This window comes from Eretmochelys imbricata, chromosome 11 (genome assembly GCF_965152235.1).
Source record: "Eretmochelys imbricata isolate rEreImb1 chromosome 11, rEreImb1.hap1, whole genome shotgun sequence".
Taxonomy (NCBI): Eukaryota; Metazoa; Chordata; order Testudines; family Cheloniidae; genus Eretmochelys; species Eretmochelys imbricata.
The window spans coordinates 28,193,457-28,212,923 of NC_135582.1; the positions used below are offsets into that span (position 1 = coordinate 28,193,457).

The 19,467-nt window shown below is 39.7% G+C and overlaps 1 protein-coding gene across 1 annotated transcript in view; it reads right to left on the minus strand.

Moving 5' to 3' along the window:
- Nucleotides 1-1,257: 1,257 nt before the first annotated feature.
- Nucleotides 1,258-19,467, minus strand: part of CACNB4 (calcium voltage-gated channel auxiliary subunit beta 4) — a 188,887-nt gene continuing 170,677 nt past the window's right edge. The window contains exons 13-14 of the mRNA XM_077829777.1: nt 5,336-5,521; nt 1,258-1,518 (exon numbers count right to left, since the gene is read on the minus strand). Of these exons, the coding sequence (XP_077685903.1) occupies nt 1,258-1,518; nt 5,336-5,521 (447 nt within the window). The remainder of the gene's footprint in view (nt 1,519-5,335; nt 5,522-19,467) is intronic.

The following is a 19,467-nucleotide window of genomic DNA, read 5'->3' on the forward strand; positions in this document are numbered from 1 at the left end:
TATCATAGTTCTTTGAATTAAAAATGTCAGCTCTATAATTTTACAGTGAGCAGACCTTCTGTGGTACTCTATTCTGTTTTTATTGCAAGCTGTATCTTTCGGAATCTTTGTTTTATAATTTACAGCCATTTGGAAAAAAAATTCTGCTTTTATCAATAAAATTTAAATGATGTGGCTAGGGAGGGTTCTTGTGTGATGCTGGAATTTTCAGACATTCAAAGAGGGAAACTGAAAAACGTAATGTGAAGGTACTCAATTGTGTAGGAATGTAAATACAGTACATGCTGTACATGTGTGGTTGGGAGAATGGATCAGTTTTCTATTTGACATGGCAGAACATTGAGAATGGGAGAAAAAGCATCACATCTCTACTGTTTGATATTGGATTTTGTGATGAACCAAAGAAAGAACAGCCATGTACTCTCAAACTCGTCATTCCTGCTAGGCTTGGGTTTGTTCATACTCCTACTGGTCTCTTCCACGTTGCTGAAGTTCGTATCATCATTGCTGACCACAACAAAAGTATCAGTACTGACTAAACAAATGAAAAAAAAATTGCTGCAACGTACATTTCAGGAGAAAAAATAAGGAAATTTTCAAACAGGAAAGTACTTTGAAACTGCTGCATTAATTTGTGATATTTGGCACTACAAATGGTTTACATTTGGTTAGTCTGAAAAAGCCAGTCAGGAAAAGTGAATATACATTAAAATGTTTTTATTCTAACCTTGAGTGTAAATTTAGCTTCCAGCAAACATACTGTAGCTGATTTTTGGCTGATAGTGGTTAATTTTCTATTTCTTCATCTGCATTTTTTTTCAATTGATTGCAACTTGTTCAAGTCGACTTTCCAGTCAGTTCACCCAAATTCCAACAAGAATTGGTTTATAAATTGGTTCCAACTGGAACTGGTCATTTGGAATTTCCAGCACAGGAAATTGTTTTATATGTGCCTTTATAAGTACCCTAAATTACAAACTGATATGTTTAATAGCTAACGAGGAAAAAAGGTACTGCTATAAATGCAAATGCTGTACTAAAAAAAAATCCAGGATGATTGGGCAAGCTAATTTCCTCCTAAACATCAGGGCATTGTGAATTTCTTCCCCTCTTCCTTTTTTTAAGCATCAAATGACAGCAGCTTGTAACTACAGTAAAACTGTGTTACACCTGCTAAATTAAGATGATTTGTTTTTCCTAGCTATGTTATGGAAAGTTGTCAACTAATGAATACTATTTTTCCCCAGGTTCCTAAACTCAAAGCCTATGTCGTGAATCATGGCTATATCCTCCAGGCGATCCTCGGTTCCTATGGGGTTTGTAAGTGTCCTGGTAAGAGTCAGAGTACTCTTCTTCCACAAGTGGGTAATGATCTCGGCTGTGTTGGGAACTGGAAGACAAGCGGTTCCTGCTCTTCCGAGCCCTTTCATTGTGATAATTTTCATCAGAGGTCATTAGGCTTCTTCGTTCAACTGGAGAGTTCTCAGTAGAGTGGTTGCTATGTCTCATACGCTGGCTCTAAAAATGTAAATGAATGTAAGGATTAATACAGATACCATTTTATTTCACCTCTTGTAAGTTAGTTGTGAGCCTCAGTTTGAGGTCCTTCAGAATCCATCCACGTTTGTAATTCCTTTTTAATAGTAAAATTTATTTGCGATGGGAGATGGATGTGAAAATAGTCTGATTCCCAAAACTGATAGGAGACCAAACACAGCATAATACAAAGTATTTTTATGATTTTTTATATGCAATCTTATAAAATTTTACAGAGCACTTTCAGTAAGAAGTGACTAGTAGATCAATTTCAGAGCACACTACACTTATCAGTTCTTCTCCCCAGTCATGAACATAACATTCATAATTCTATTTTGATTCCTTTTAGTAATTTGTGATGAATCAGTGTGTTTTGTAGAAACTTTCTGAAAAGGAGTTTTGGTTTTTCCAAAAGGTGCAGCTCATTTAGCGTTATTTACAGATTTTTAAACTATGAGCTAATAGAGTATAACCAAATACTCTACAGGAAGGCTAGCTGAAGTAGTTAGATGTTAAGTGATTTTTATAACTAAAACATAATAAATATTTCAAATAACTTGCACAGAAACTCCTTGACCAGGACCATTTACCAAGTAGGGATTTGGCCTTTGTTGTCCTTATGTTTCCATAGTGATTGGTTAATATCTAATCATGTGTGGTCACAAGATCAAATCACAAGATCACATTATTGCCTCTGAACTGGTACAATGAGGCAACAGTCCACATTGAGAGAACAACATTCCATCCAATATCATCAGACGTGGTCCATTATTACCACTGTTATTCTCTCATGTCTCCACACAACCAACGTTAACAGAAATTCAAAAGGTTGATCAAGCACCAACTTAGCTGACTGTTCTTTCTCTCACGATTTTGCACTCAATATCCTTTTTCCGATCCAAAGGCTAATAGTAAAATGCTACTAGTATGTTTGTATTCGTATGATCTGAGATTTGTATCCATTCAGATTCTACTGTATGGTCCTCTCAACTCAGAATTTTTCTCTATTCTATGCAATCTTTCTGGTACAGTTCTACTTTTCACCTACATGACCTAATCTGTTTTAACTCTATAATTCATAGCCAAGTATTATGTTATCCCAAAGATTTTTGTCATTCCATGTTGTTTCAATATCTATTATGGCTCATAGTTTTTATTTTTGTTTAATGTGTCTTTTTATCTCTGGTTAATGTGTTTTCTTATTTAACTCCTTGGTCTAACATCTACAACATCTCTGCAGTTTATCTCTGTGAATGCAACTTGTCCCTCCCCCCAGTTACTTTGTAATATATGCTCTTTCCTTTACTGGATGCAGAGATATCTTTGTATTACTGGCTTGATTTTGTAGTTATTCTGATCTCAATCTCTTCACCTCTTCTGGGTGTGGAACATATTTAATGTGAGTTAATGTTTGTAGGTGTTGTAAAAAGATAACCTCTTATCTCATAATGTAAGATATGATTATCATAAGATAATGTATGATAACCCATATCTGGCCTCACTTGAACAGCTGGGTTCAAAACTGGGTCCTGCAAAGATAAAAACATTGAGCTTCCACCACTTGAGCCAAAGGACTTAAGTCTATTAGCTGGAACTTGCAGACTCCAGCCTTGTCTGTGGACCAGCCACTAGAGGGTGACAAAACTCTACACACTCAACGTGGGTTGCAACTGCATACGGTTAATATGCTCTATTTGAATTTTACGTATTTCTAAGTTGCATTGCTCCTTGTATCTTGAGCTTCAGACTGGCACAGTTTATATAGATAGATATAAAATATAAACAAGTAAATTAAGTATATGCAATGAAACATAATTAAAGTTGTGTGTGCAATCTTCACTTTTGTTTCTCCTGGACTTGAGCGCATAAATGTACACCTGTACTGCATTAACATAGGATTTTGGCTTTTTTGCATTCAGTTTCCTAGTAATTTAAAGGTAGTATAGCTGATAAGGAAAAAACGTCATAAGGGTTTAAAGTACTGTAGTAAATACTTAATGTAGCAAAGCACCTATGCTGGTTTAATCCCTGAAGTCTGTATAAGTATCTCAATCACCTTATGGTGTCAAACACTTAAACTGATGTAATTCTTCAGATGGCAAATGTCTTGAAAGTGGTGTAAAATATAATCACTTAAGATAATGTAAGTCCTTAATGTGACATAACCATGTCAACCCAACTTTCTAAATGGTCTGAAACACTTAAGTGGCATTGTGAACCAAATCCTGCAGTCTTTACTCAGGCATAATAAACTCAGGGTGAAATTTACTCCTCTGCAGATAACTAGCACCATTCAAGCCATCACAATTTTGCTAAGGTGGGTAGTAAGGGACAATGCATAGACCTTCTGCTGGCCCCCTGCATAGGGGTAATTTTCATCTTCAGTGTAAGTTTTCCCTATGTAAGTGGAGCAACATGTCACAGTCACTATCAGTGCCTACTGACTAGAGGTAAACAAATATCAGAAAAAAATGTGATGTATAGCCATAATTCTTTAAATGGATTTGCTTTGGCTATGCCCGCAGTCCTTTTAGGTTTGCTTAGGTGAACATTCAAGAGATGGCATTTTACTGATATGAATGGATGGCAAACTGAAATGTTACACTTAAGTGAGCATGGAAACAATATTTTACAATTGTTCATGCGATTACTAACGCCAGAAGTGCTTGTGCACTCATCCAATCAGGGAATTTAATACCACATAATTTATTGGGCCTAACAGAATCAAAATGGTCTATCTGCAGTCAACTGTGCAACTAATCCACAGAGTAATTTTCATATACTTATTGAATAAATTTAAATAATCAATCAATTTGAATGTTGAATCACTTTATTCAGAAATTACGATCTGCCTCCAAATATTCCATGAGCAGAACAGAGGTTAAATTTTTCAGGTGAATTATGCATTACAAATTATTTGCTCAGCTCTATTGCTGACACATATTAGCAAGTGCACATTCCTCAAAAGTCACACACACATGCAGAACTCTTTCTGAAACTTTCAGAATTAATGAAAAAAATGTTCACTGCATTCCCTCCCGGTCTTGCATCTTCAAACATTCATAACTGTTATTTCAAAAACATTTTTTTCAAACTTAGTAAAGCACGTACTTCTCATTAAGGACTATTTACATGCCACGTTTGAAGTTTCAAAGTTCGCCGTTTTTGAGCTATCCCTGTGAAAAAAAAATGGTCAGAATTTTTTTTTCAATGGGAAAAAATGTATTTTATTCACACTCAATGAACTCAAACACATGAAAGGGATTTTGCTGAAGCTCTACCTTAGGCCAAGCATGGAAAATTTTGGCCCAAAAGATGAATGTTGTGAAAAGTTATGAGCATGTGAAAATGGGGTTATAACAGAATAAGATCTGCAACCTTAACAATAGTATTTCTTACCAGCATAACTGCTATCATATTTTACATGCTTATTTTCGGTCTGAAAGACTCTTAATTCTAATGGCACTTTCTTACATAAAAAGATGCAATTTTGTTATATAGCTTTTGACAGAGTGCCATTTATCTCAGTTTATTCTTCATGCCAAAAGGAGTTATGGGTATTATATTCCCCATTAAGACAAAACTAGTCCGAACACCAGTGCACTCTATTAATAAAATGTTTCCCTGTTGAATAAGTGGGTCTATTTTGCTTTCTTATTGTTGGCACTTACCAAACAGCAAATAGTAATTAATGAAAAAAAAATACTGGATACAGTCTATAAAACGTATTATTCTGTTTTCCTATAATGAATAAAACTGACCTGTACTGGTGACTGGGGGCCAAGATGCATATTCATACCTGTAATCCAGAGATTGCAGTAGGGTATGGTGAAAGGGCAGTCGATCCTAGGTTTCTTCCAAGAAGAGGAGTCATAGGTGTGCTACTGGTGGTATGCGTAGCACGCCAATATGCCTCTAGGTATTCTGCCAAATGTTCACACGCATCCTCAAGCTGATTTTCATCCAAAATGACATCAAACATTTCCTGTACACAACAAGAAAATGCTAGTTCGGTTATTTTTTTTATGGGCATCAAAAGAGGAACATCCAAATAACCATAGGTTCATAGAAATGTTGGACTGCAACAGACCTCAATAGGTCATCTAGTCCAGTCCCCTGCACTCAAGGCAGGACTATATAATAACTAGACCATCCCTGACAGGTGATTGTCCAACCTGTTCTTAAAAATCTCCAGTAACAGAGATTCCACAACCTCCCCAGGTAATTTGCTCCAGTGCTTAACTACCCTTACAGTGAGGAAGTTTTTCTTAATATCTAGCCTAAATCTCCCTTGCGGCAATTTAAGCCCATTACTTCTTTTCCTGTCCTCAATGGTTAAGGAGAACAATTTATCACCCTCCTCTTCATAACAACATTTTACATTCTTGATGACTGCTATTTCCCCCCTCCCCTGTCCTCTCTTTTCCAGACCAAACAAACTCAGCTTTTTCAATCTTTTCTCATAGGTCATGTTTTCTAGACCTTTAATCATTTTTGTTGCTCTTCTCTGGACTTTCTCCAATTTGTCCACATCCTTCTCAAAGGGTGCTGCCCAGAATTGGACACAATACTCCAAAAGAGGCCTTATCAGTGCTGAGTAGAGTAGAATAATTACTTCTCATTTCTAGTTTACAAGGCCCCTGCTAATACAAAAAAAAGTTAACATTCTGGGATGTAACACTATGACATTGTTGACTCATATTTAGTTTGTGATCCACTATAACCCTCAGATCCTTTTCTGCAGTATTATTTCCTAGGCAGTCATTTCCCATTCTGTATTTGTGCAATTGGTTATTCTTTCTTAAGCATTTGTCCTTATTGACTTTCATTTCATCCTATTTATTTCAGGCCACTTCTCCAGTTTTTCTCGATCATTTTGAATTCTAATTCTGGTTCTGAACTCTGGGGATGACTCATCTCTCTCTGATAAACAAAATCCTGATTCTGAACTCAGATCCAGAATTGAAACTGTGCAGCTGAAGAACATCTCTATTCTAGTTCATACAATTTACAGTTATATTAGCAACGACATTTCTACTTAGCATAACTGTTAAGTTCAGGACATACAGCTGTTCAAACATTCACAGCTGGGAATTCTGTCTACAGCACCTACATATGATGTTTATGCATTGTCTTAACTGCCTTAATTTATATCTGTATCTATCTGTCCAGATGGCCCTGTGCCTGTTCTTAAATTGGTGAGGTCTTACAAGTTATGATTTCCCTTTCCCCCCCCCAGGAATTCATTCACTGGTGACAGTACTTAAGCAGCAGAACAAATACCTCAATACAGTACCTCAGACCTGCTGACACTTATATGCCACACAAAGTATATCTATTGTTGAACATCAAAGGAATGTAGGACACACAGCTCCTGTGACTTTCTGGCTGCCAAAAAGGCAGTTTATATGCAGCTAGTGTTTTCATATTCTATCAGCAATGGAAGTGGTTTAGAGCTGTACTAGATGAGTGGATTTTTATGAATTGCAAGACAGGCATAATAAAACAAATGCCCATTTTCTGAAGAAAACATTTTCATGAATATTCACAAATTTAGTCCACTGAGAAAATTCAGCATTTTCAACAGTAAAGTTTTGCACCTGTGTCTTTCCCCTTCACTTTCAATTCAGTGGGAAAATATACCATGGAACTATAGTAGGAATAAAATAAGGACTGCATGGTGCAGGTGTTATTGTGATTGGTACAGTAAAAACACACACACAAAACCACATAATACTCTGCTCCTGTACCCCTTATACACACACACATATCCCTATATAGACATGTAACGACACAATATATGTGAAGAGGACATCCATATGGTAAATTGTTTCATCTGATGTCTGCCCACTAATCCAGTCCTCACAACTTCCTCTAACCCTTTAACTGCCACTTTAATTTTTTTTAAAATCAATTGACTTAATAAATGTTTCCTCTTCCACCCCGCAAAAGTTGAATTAAATCCCCACCTCCTCCAACTCTCATACTCCAAACATGAAGACTGCTTGAAACCTAGGATGGGCAAGATTCTGTGCTAATCTAGTGATAGCTTCTCTGTACATAAAAACAGTATGATGTTATAGCTAGTTATTCTGCAGCCCTGCAGGACTATATGTGAGCTATAGCTCACTGGCAAGTGTAGATTTCCAGTTTCCAAATGGGAATCACCTTTGCTTCTAGCTCTAGGGGACCTGAGATAATGGAATTTAGTCATGACATATTTAACTGCAGAAAAACTATTTTATGACTGCCTGAGTCATGTACAAATGGACTTATGATAACGAAGGATCAGTGCAGGGGTGGCCAACCTGTGGCTCCGGAGCCACATGTGGCTCTTCAGAAGTTAATATGCGGCTCCTTGTCTAGGCACCGACTCCGCGGCTTGAGCTACAGGCGCCAACTTTCCAGTGCGCCGTGAGGTGCTCACTGCTCAACCCTTGGCTCTGCCACAGGCCCTGCCCCCACTCCACCCCTTCCCGCCCCCTCCCCTCAGCCTGCTGTGACTTTGCTCCTCCCCCTTTCCCCGCAGAGCCTCCTGCACGCCAGGGAACAGCTAATCAGGAGGTGCGGGGAGGCGCTGATTGATGGTGGGGGGGAGGCGCTGGGAGTGGGTGGGGGGAGCTGATGCGGGGCTGCTGACCTATTACTGTGGCTCTTTGGCAATGTACGTTGGTAAATTCTGGCTCCTTTTCAGGCTCAGATTGGCCACCCCTTGATTAGTGAGTGAAGGACTATGAAAAATGGTCCCAGTAAAAAGCTCTAATTCTCTAAACCATTCCTAAAATAGGTTTTTGTACCATCTTTTCCTTACACAGAAATCATGCTGGTTTAGTGCAGTATGAGTGTTCTATTGACACTTGTCTGAGTTTACCTGCAACTCACACGTGGCTTTGCCACTCATGAGTAATGCATCCTTTCAAACACATGCTGATAAAATCATGTATTCCATTATATTACACACACAAAAATACTAAAACAACATTATAAATGTTGCAAAGTCAAGCACTTAAAAGTTAGGAAATGTCAGAATTAAAATTATCTGTACACATAAGCCAAAAGCACACAGCACTTTTGAAAATAATATGAACATGCAGTGTGGTATTTGGACTATACTGTCTGTGCTTACTACAGGGTTCAATTTTGAGACAGGCTGATTTGAGGAGGTTAAGTAGTTTCCATGAAAAGGAAGTTACTCACCTTGTGCAGTAACGATGGTTCTTTGAGATGTGTCCCCCATGGGTGCTCCACTGTAGCTGTATCTGCGTCTCTGTGCCTCTAATCAAAGATTTGGGTTGGCAATGTCCGTTCAGCCTGTACATGCGCTCTCCCTCCCGCCTGGTCTGTGTGGGGGAACCCCCCTCAGTTCCTTCTCTACCCCAAAGCCCCTTATGGTGAACTCCAAGGTAGAGGGGAGGAGGACGGGTTGTGGAACACCCACAGGGACACACATCTTGAAGAACCATCATTAGTGCCCAAGGTGAGTAACTTCCTCTCCTTCGAGTAGTGTCCTTATGGGCGTTCCACTGTAGGTGACTCTTGAGCAGTACCCCCCATGGAGGGCTGGGGCTTTGGAATGGTGTCTGTTACTATAGAAAGCACTGTAGACCTGAAGATGGCATCAGAGGCTGAATCTCCAGTGATTGCATAGCGTTCTGCAAAAGTGTCGGAAGAGGCCTAAGTAACTGCTCTGCAGATTTCTGAAAGAGGGACATCTTTAAGGAATGTGACTGAGATAGAAACTGACCTCGTGGAGTGCGTATAGATTTTGGACGGAGACAACAGGTTGCACCTTTGATAAAAGTGATTAAAGCAACCCAAGACCCATTTGGATAGTCTTCAAGCCGATATCACGGAGCCTTTGGATCTTCCCGTGAATGAAAGGAAGAGTTTAGGAGACTTCCTGAAGTCCTTAGACCTGTCCAAGTAGAATGCTAGTGCTCTTCTAATATCTAGCATATGCAGAATCGCCTCCCTGTTGTCATGATGTGATTTTGGGGAAAAACCAGGACATATGGAAAGTAGAGACAACTTTAGGGAGAAACTTGGGATGCAGCCTCAGAGTTACTTTGTCTTTTTAAAAGACTGTGTATGGTGGGTGTGCGCCATTAGGCCCACTAATTCTCCTATGTGCCTAGCTGAAGTGAGGGCAATTAGAAATGCTGTCTTCATGGGCAGATGTAAGAGATAGCAAGTTGCCATGGGCTCAAAGGGAGATCTAATCAAAGCTCTGAGAACTAGGTTAAGATCCCAGATTGGAGTGGGTGGTCTCACATGCAGGAAGAGATTCCCAATGCCTTTAAGGAATCTACACATCAGCAGGTGAGCAACCGTAGAATATCCATCTGCTTGATGGCGGAAAGCTGTTATGGCCGCAAGACGTACTTTAAGGGAACTGAGTGAGAGTTTTGACCTCGAGGTCTAAAATGTAGTCTAAAATTAGAGGGAGGGAAGATGAGTTGGGTCTGTGTGCTTAGAAGGACACCAAACTTGGGATCATTTCACTTTTTGTAGGTCAGTACATTGAGTGGTAAACTTTTGGCTGTGCAGCAACACGTCTTTCACCTCGTCAGAGCATTCTGACCCTAAGTCTTGGAACCAAGAAGGAGCCAACCCTAGAGGCTGAGGAACTGCATGTTGGGGTGAAAGACCAGTCTGTCCCTTTGAGAGAGCAGGTGGGGAATGGGCCAGAGTGGAACTGGAGAACATATTGCCATCTGTGTCCCGGTAAGGGAATCAGACTTGTCTAGGCCAGGAGAGGGCACTCAGAATAACTCTCATTTTGTCTCATCAACTTTTCAACTGGACCTTGGACAGAAAAGGAAATGGGGGAAAGGCATACAAGAAGTCCTTGTCCCATGTGAGGATGAGGGTGTCTCCCAGTGAATGTTTCCCTAGGCTGGCCCTGGAGCAGTAACAATGATATTTCTTGTTCCAGTAAGTAGCAAAGAGCTCTGCAGTCGGGGTTCCGCAAAGGGTGAATATGTCTCAAAGCACCTCTGAGTTCAGTTCCCATTTGTGGTGGTGAGAAAAGTTCTGTCGACGACAGTTGGCTGTCACATTCTGTATCCCTGGTAGATAGACAGCTGAGATGAATTTGAATGCTTCCGTGCAGAAGGAGGGAGAACTGGCACCTCCCTGGCAATTTATGTAAAACATACACTTCATATGGTCTGTAATGACCTTTGAGTGGGTGTTCTTGATAAAACACAGAAGCATGCACAAGCATTCCTGATGGCCCTTTGCTCCAAAACATTGATATGGAGGCTCACTTCTATGGAAGACCACTTGCCTTGAACCTTGCATTCATGTAGGTGAGCTCCGCATCCCATTAGGGAGGCATCCATTGGTAGAGTCGGTGTCGGTGGCAGTTGCATGAATGGAACATTGCTCGGACACTGGATGGGTCTTTCCATCAGTCCAAGGAGCGCTTTACTGCAGAGGGCAGTGGTAGCAGTTTAGTTAGTCTGTCCCTGTTTGGGGAATAGACAGAAGTGAGCCATATCTGAAGACACCTCACGAACATCCGGGTGTTTGGACTGACAAAGGTGCATGCTGCCATATTACTTAGCAACTGCAGGGAGTTCCTGGCTGATGTTTCAGAGCTGGCTTGGACTGTCTCTATGAGACTTGTAAGGACGGTGAGCCTACGTAGTGTAAGAAATGCTTTGCTTGTACTGCATTGAGGTCGGCACCGATAAATTCCAGTCACTGTACTGGGGTCAGTGTCAATTTCTGTAAGGTGAGCTGTTAGACGCTGTTGCGCAAATGTGTGCATGGTTGTCTGGGTGGCTTGTACGGCGTCCTGAAACAAGGGAGCTCTAAGTAATCTAGATGTGGGTAGATCACAAAGCCCAGTGTTCACAAGTGTGCTGCTACAATGGAGAGAACCTTGGAGAATACTCTGCATGCATACAGGAGGCCGAATGGCAGCACCCTGTATTGATGATTGTCCTGCCCAAAGGCAAACCGTAGGAATCTCCTGTGTGACGGCTGTATTGAGATGTGGAAGTATGCATCTTGTAGGTTGAGGGCCGAAAACCAATCTCCTTACTCTAGGAATGGAATAATGTCTGCTAGCATGACCATCTTGAACTTCTGCGCTCTCATGTATTTGTTTAATGCTCCGAGATCTATAATGGGTCTCCAACCTCCCTTTGTCTTGGAGATCAGGAAATAACGGGAGTAAAACCCCTTGCCCCTGAGTTGTGCCTAGACTGATTCTATGGCTCCTAGGCACAACAGATCTATTTCCTGGCAAAGTAGGTTCTCATGAGAAGGGTCCCTGAAGAGGGACAAGGAAGGAGGGTGGGAATCGGAGAGGGGCATGAATTGAATGGTGTAACCCTTCAAAATAATCTCCAAGACCCATCTGTTGGAGGTGATCCTCTCCCAACTGCTGTGAAAGAGGCCCTGACGACTTCCAAAGGGGCATGACAGGTGTGTAGTTGGCAGCTGATGTTGCAAGGTACAGTTGTACGGGCCCACAAGCAACTCATCAAAAGTGCTTAGAAGAGGCGGTCTGAGAGGTCATGGATTGGAGGTGCTGACTACTTCTGCTTCTAAGCCCTGGGCATCTTACCTTGCAACTCATAATAGCACTAAGACGGTGGGTATTGAGGAGGTCATGACCTGTGCTGTGGCTGAGAACTATATCTTCTCTTCTGTCCCACAGAGTAGATTCTCACGGAGCATAATGTGGCCCGAGAATCTTTCAAGGTGTGGAGAGAAGAGTCTGTCTTCTCAGTGAAGAGCTTGGGCCCTTTAAAGGAGAGATCTTCCATCATCATCTGCAGCTCTTTGGGCAACCTGAAAAGGTGTAACCAAGAAGCCTGCCTCATTACCACTGATGTGGAGACGAAGCAGGCCACTGTATCGGCTGCATCCAGTGCTGCCTGTGGTGCTGTTCTGGCTACTAATTGACCCTCTCTGATAATGGCCTGAAACTGCTCCTTTTGTGTCTGAAACTACTCCTTTTGATGTAGTATTTTTTGTCGACTCTCTTGCTGGCTGGTACAATGAAGGCTGGTATCTGCCAGATGACTTCGCCTCATTAATTGGGAGGGCAATTCTGGATGAGGAGGAAGTGTGCAGAACATCCAGCAGCTTGTGATGTGTATCTGGCACCTCCGGAAGGGGAATCTGCAGCTCATCAGCCTTCTGAGAGACACTAGACCCCTGCAAAATATGGGATCTGTATGTCACCCAAGGATCCCAATATGGCCATTGGGGGAAGAAGAGCATGGGTGGCGGGTGGGTACCCAAGAGGGCCCTTACCACAATCGTGGGTCATCTTGATGGAATTGAGGAGGACCATTGTATTGTAATGCCGGGCCATGATGAGAGGCCAGGGAAATGGCATCCTCCTGGTCACTGTCAGACTCGTCACTGGGTAATGGTGGTGCTGACTCCTGGCAAGAGAGGCAACTCTTTAGGTTGGGGGAGCCGGGCATGCCCGGGGTGAGAGGGGACGCTATCATCCTCTAGCAGTGAGGAATGCTGAAGAAAGTTGTTCTTCCCGCTTTTTTCTTTTTTTAAACTGAAAGAACTTAGACAGTCTTTTAAATGGGGGGGGGGGGGAATCCTCCTAACCAAGGTGAGAAATGCAAACTATAGTTTTTTCTTTTTTTTTTTTTATCCCAACAGGTAAAAAGGAAACACTAACTATTAAGGACAACAAAAGAAACAAAAATAACTACTACTGATGCTAATGGCGCAGATAAGGAAGGGACAACTGCTTGCTCCATTGGAGGCCAAAGGCGGTAGAGAAGGAACTGATGGGGGTTCACCTACACAGTGCCAGATAGCCTTGAGGCAGACCACGAGGGAGGGAGAGTGCATGTGAGGGCTGAATGGACACTGCTCCTAAAATCTCCGATTAGAGGCACAGATAAACCTACAATGGAGCACTCCTAGGAACACTTATTGAAGAACTACTGCTCTGTTCTAGGCACGATAGAGCCTATAGATTTTAAACTCCCTGGGGCAGGCACCCTCTCTCCCAATTCATAGCGTGCAAGCACAATATCATGAATAATACAATAATAATTCAGACATGTCCGAAAAATGTGGAAGAGAGAAAGTAGTTAATGTACCTGAGTAATGTATTTCCACAATAGCATGTGAATAGTAGAATATTTGGACTGAGAACATGATTTTATTAAGCTAAAATTATGTGAGAACAACTATGACAGCAGCTCATATTTAAATGTAGTTGGAGAAAACAGTAGGAATAGAATGTTACTGTTCCCTTTATGACAAATTATAGTAGAACACTAGTAGCTATAAGTGTGAGTCCCTCAGAATTAACCACCATGATAAAGTAGACTATCTTTCCATATCTGATGGATTCCTAAATAAGGTGAGGTTGGCAAATAATTCCCATTAATGGGAATTTTGTTTAGCCAGGGAAGAACAGATCCCAGGAGCCTGATTCATCCACCCTTATACAAACTGAAATTCACTCCTATCTAGAAGCCCAGCACAAAGCCTATGCATAACTTAAGTCCCATTTAACCCTTATTTTGATGTGAGTTTCAATGTCAATAAGAGTGGCAGAATCAGATCCTAAATGAGCAACTGTCTATGAAATATATCTCTATTGCTGACCAGTATATTCAGTAAGAAAACAATTAAATATTCTAAATAAGGAGAAGAGTAAAGCAGAAATGACACAAATTACTTAAGAGAATTCTACATTGAATTCCTTTAATTCTTCAGTATGAGGAGGAGGAAGGTGAAGAAAATGTAAAACTGATCTACAAAAAAGCAATTAAATCTGGAACAAAACCTTATTTTCCTTTTTTTAATTATATTAATAAATATAATCAAAAAGCAACTTTTTAGGGTCTGATTTTGCCACCCTACTCATACTGAGTAGCAAAATGATTCCACTGATGTAATCAAAAGTGGCACAATCTGAATCCTAATACAGTGCAATTTTTCCACAAATTGAAAAATCAGATAGGAAAACTGTATATTACAAAAGGAATCACTCAAGTTTTTACTATATCAAGCCATTTTACTCCTGATTAACTTGGATTGTGTGTGCGTGAGACAGAGAATGAGCAAAAAATGATCTTGTGGGAAAAGGCAGGGGATTAAAACAATTTCCCTCCAATTCCACTTGAAATGCATTTTCCATTAAGATCATCATCTTTACTTTAGAGCTTTTTATGGATACACAGATTCATAGATTCCAAGGCCAGAAGGGACCACTGTGAGCATCCAATCTGATCTCCTCTATACACAGGATCTTAGGATTTTTTTTTCAAGGCCTTTTTTCATTTGGCTTTTTAAGAACTTAGTTTGACTTTAGATTTTGTCACTTTGGTATTTTTACTTGACATACAGCAATGCTAGGCTGAGTTGATCAGACTTTAATGCAGGCAGTAGATGCAGGGTACATTACAAATTCAAAGTTACACAGAAATCGTCTTCCTTTATATACACTTTTAACATTCCATTATATTTACTATACATTGCATTACCATTTTGCGATTGGCTTGGTCACTTTGTAGGAACCATTCTTTGCATAGCACACACTGTCTATGCAAAAACTTACTTTTACCTCATCTTATGTTTCAGCCTTATCTGATCCATTGTTATCTTGTCCATTGTAAATTGTTCCCTAGATGTTCTCCCTTCACTAGCACAGACATTTTGTTTCCAGTCTGCTGATCCATTTAGCATACTAATCCTGTCTCCCAAAAAATAAGGCCTTACCAATGTCCAATTGCTCATGTCAAGTCAGGCCTACATAGGTTATAGAACTTCCCCAAAATAATGTCTAGAGCATATCTTTTAGACAAACATCCAATCTTGAATTAAAAATTATCAGTGATAGAGTTTCTGCAGTTTCCACGGTATGTATCTGATGAAGTGAGCTGTAGCTCACGAAAGCTCATGCTCAAATAAATTGGTTAGTCTCTAAGGTGCCACAAGTACTCCTTTTCTTTTAGAGAATCTATCACGACCCTTGGTATATTGTTCCAATGGTTAATTACTTTCACCATCAAAAATTTACATATTATTTCCTGTCTGAATTTGCATAGCTTCAACTTCCAGCTATTGGATCCTGTTATACCTTTCTCTTCTAGATTTAAGAGCATACTGTTAAATATTTGTTCCCTGTGTAGATCAGGGTGGGTAAAAATCAATGATTTAAAAAAATAAAAATTGGATTTTTTTTATTTAAATCATGTTTTTTTTAATAAAAGTTTTTTTGAGAAAAAACCTATGTAAAGATAGTTTTAATTAAGATACATTATAGCTCAAAGATATCTCATCATGGAATAGGGATTATAAATTCTAATTCTATAGTATGAAAATATATTTATGTAATGTTTAAGAAAGTTTTGTAAATGAGTTCCAATAGTTCATGTATTAGGAACCCAATCTTATGGGGTTCCACAGGCTTCTGTATAGATTATTTAGGTTAATCTTTCTATCTACCCAATGGGACTCAGTGCTCAGTCCAGAAGACACAATCAGAGATGCTTAGTTTTGCAGTTCTCAAACTGTGGTTTTGTGTCTCCAGAGATAACATGCCTGTTAACAGCAAAAATGTTTTAAAATAAATAAATAGTATATAGAGGTGAGAAATAACAGACCTCAACTCTATTGTCCCTCTCTCTAAAAGTGCAAAGCTTCAAAAAGTTCAATGAACAGAAGATTGTTGGGGGCAGAATAGATCTGGACAAGGAGAAGAAGTCTGGAGATAAATGTGAGAAGAGAGGGACGTATGCTTGTTTTGTTAAAATAAGGTTTGCTGTTGAAGAAAAAAATCCAGAGTACTTAACATTGTTGTTTTAGTTAAATAAAACAATTTAAACGTCTGTTGGTGATGTTTTCCTCCTAATACAGCATGGCAAGAAAATCCTCCAAATATTAACAATTAACCTGTTGAACTGGAGATAGTTCACCTCCCAATGACTTCATAAGTATCTGCTTCAATTACCTTTGGTAAATGAAATAACCAAACAATCATTCATTTTCTGACATAGTTGTAAAACTAATCTGAAAAGTTTTCAAAAGAAATCACTTTAAAAATGTATAGTGTGTACCTTCTAAAAATGAAACCTACATCTACCTCTGAGTTGTGAAGAATATGTATTAAGGTTATAAAAGTGCATTCTTGATGGTTATGTAGAAAACCATGATTAAATCGAGTCTTCCTGACTAGTGATTTAAATCATGATTTAAATCAAATCCACTCTGGTGTAGATTATTATAAATTGTGATCATGTCACCCCTTAACCTTCTCATTGTTAAGACAAATAGATTGAGCTCCTTGAGTCTATCACTATAAGGCATGCTTTCTTTAATCATTTTCATGGCTCTTCTCTGAACTGTCTCCAATTTATCAACATCCTTGTTGAATTGTGGGAACCAGAACTGGCACAGTATTCCAGCAGCAGTTGCACCAGTGCCAACTATAGAGGTCAAATAACCTCTCTATTCCTACTGGAGATTCCCCTGTTAATGGAGCTAGGCTGTTCTCAGTGGTGGCAGATGACAGAACAAGAAGCAATTGTCTCAAGTTGCAGGGGAGGAGGTCTAGGTTGGATATTACAAAAAACTATTTCATTAGGAGGGTGGTGAAGCACTGGAATGGGTTACCTAGGGAGGTGGTGGAACCTCCATCCTTAGAGGTTTTTAAGGCCCAGCTTAATAAAGCCCTGGCTGGTATGATTTAGTTGCGGTTGGTCCTGCTTTGAGCAGGGGTTGAACTAGATGACTCCTGCGGTCTCTTCCAACCCTAATCTTCTATGATTCTATGCACTATAGGATCACATTTGATTTTTTGGCCAAGATATCACACTGGAGTTCAGCTGATTATCCGCCATGACCCCCAAATCTTTTTCAGAGTCACTGTTTCCCAGGATAGAGTCCCACAATCCTGTAAGTATAAGCTACATTCTTTGTCCCTAGATGTATACAATTACATTTAGCCATATTAAAAACACACATCATTTGCTTACACCCAGTTTACCAGGTAATCCAGGTTGCTCTGAAACAGCAACCACTCCTCCAAGTTTTATATCATCTGCAAATTTTTATCAGTGATAATTGTATTTTTCTTCCAGGTCAATGATAAAGAACACAGTAGAGATAGTGAATTGAGCTGTTAACAACATAGATACCATCAATTTCCTAAGCAGTATGTATTATTGCAGTGTTCTCTATCCTTTGGACAAAACCTCATGTGTAAAGATTTCTCTGTTGCTTTTCCTGAACCAAAATGAACCAAGGAAGAAATCACCTCTCCTCAGCTTTATCTATTTAGAATTCCTATCTAAGATAACTAGTACAGTATTTTCATTTCCTTATATTTACTATGTTACCATTGTCCTGCCACACCAGAAGGAAGACAGGAGGCAATGGATGTGGTATAGGTAGGGCTGCAATTTTATTCACCTAAAATATCTGGAAGTACCTGGCAATAAATTCTATAGTGCAGGTCATAATTATTTCCTTAATCACATTCACCTATTTAGGAGGCAGCTGTCAGCCATCCCTCTTCCCAACCTGGTCCCAGCCAGCCCATTGCTGGGACCTCATTGCCCTCCCCTCACATAAAGGTTATGGGGGCTGAAAAGGAAGAGAGGTTGGCTTCCTGCACTCCACTCTCTAGCTTCCTTAAGGGATACTGGTAGACCCAGAGGGAATGAACTCCACAGCTGGAACTGCAAGGGTGGAAAATTACTGGAAGGTGAAGGGACCTGAGATTTTAAATTTCCTGGCTAGCTGGTGCTGGGTTATATTTAATTGTACTGCTGCACTTTAGTTATGATGTGGTACTATTTCCAATTAATTTTAAGTTATGTCAAAAGAACCTAGAGCACACACAGATGACCCTTTTTGAGCATTTGTATAAATCCAAAAAAGAAATAATAAACTGTATTTGACTAGCACATTTTAACTACATTCTTGGTACAGTTCCTGTTTCATTAAGCCATGCAAAGTACCTGCTACTGCTTAATGAATTTTGCAGTGACAGGTATTCTTAGCACAGCATTAGCAGCATCAGTGAAAAATTAATGAGCAATTGATAGTGAAAGCAGTTAGATATTCCAAAAAAGACAACTATTTTTATAATGTCTAGATGTACAGTACTAATCAGTTTCATAACGTCTCTCAGCACCATGCAAATTAGAAATGTGATTTTTGATGGCTTTCAGATATATCCAAATAAACTAAACATTTTATGCCCAATACATAAAGAAGATGGGAGTATGCAAATATTCTTCTTACTAGAATTTGAGCTGTGAAATACTGTATAGTTTTTAATGCAAAAGACATACAATACTGTACAGGGTTATGATAAGAACCTTCCATATTAGCAATATACTTTCACTTAATTGAATCTTTCCTTAATTTACTCCTCCTGTGAAATTTAACCAAAACCTCAGCAATCAAATAGAGCTAGATTGTGTGACCCTTACTCACACTGGTGAATATTTACAAACAAGTGACCCCACAGCTCCAAGTAATTGCCCAGCAATGTGGGAAAGAATTTAACAAGGTAGCCCATCCTTTGTATTAAAAATAACACAACCTCCACCCTCTTACTCCAATTGCTTGGGGCAGATATTATTGGCTAGTTTGATCTCTGACTAGAAAAGCTGCCACTGATTTAAGGAAAAACAATATTCTGAATGAGACAGAATAGAGTCCAGGCCCAATTTTCCTCATTTTATCCGTCCAACTATAGAAACATCAATGCGAGCTGTGTTTGCATAGCCAAAAGTAGAATATAGCCTTTAAACTGTATTCACCATGGACCAGATTCTGCTCTCCCGTACAAATATCCATCTCCTTAGCAGTGGTGTAAATCAGGGGTAATTTCAATGAAGTAAAAACTGTGAAATTCTCGTCAGATTAACTGACTTCACTGGGAAGCTGACAAGTGTATCTGTGGATGGAGTTTGG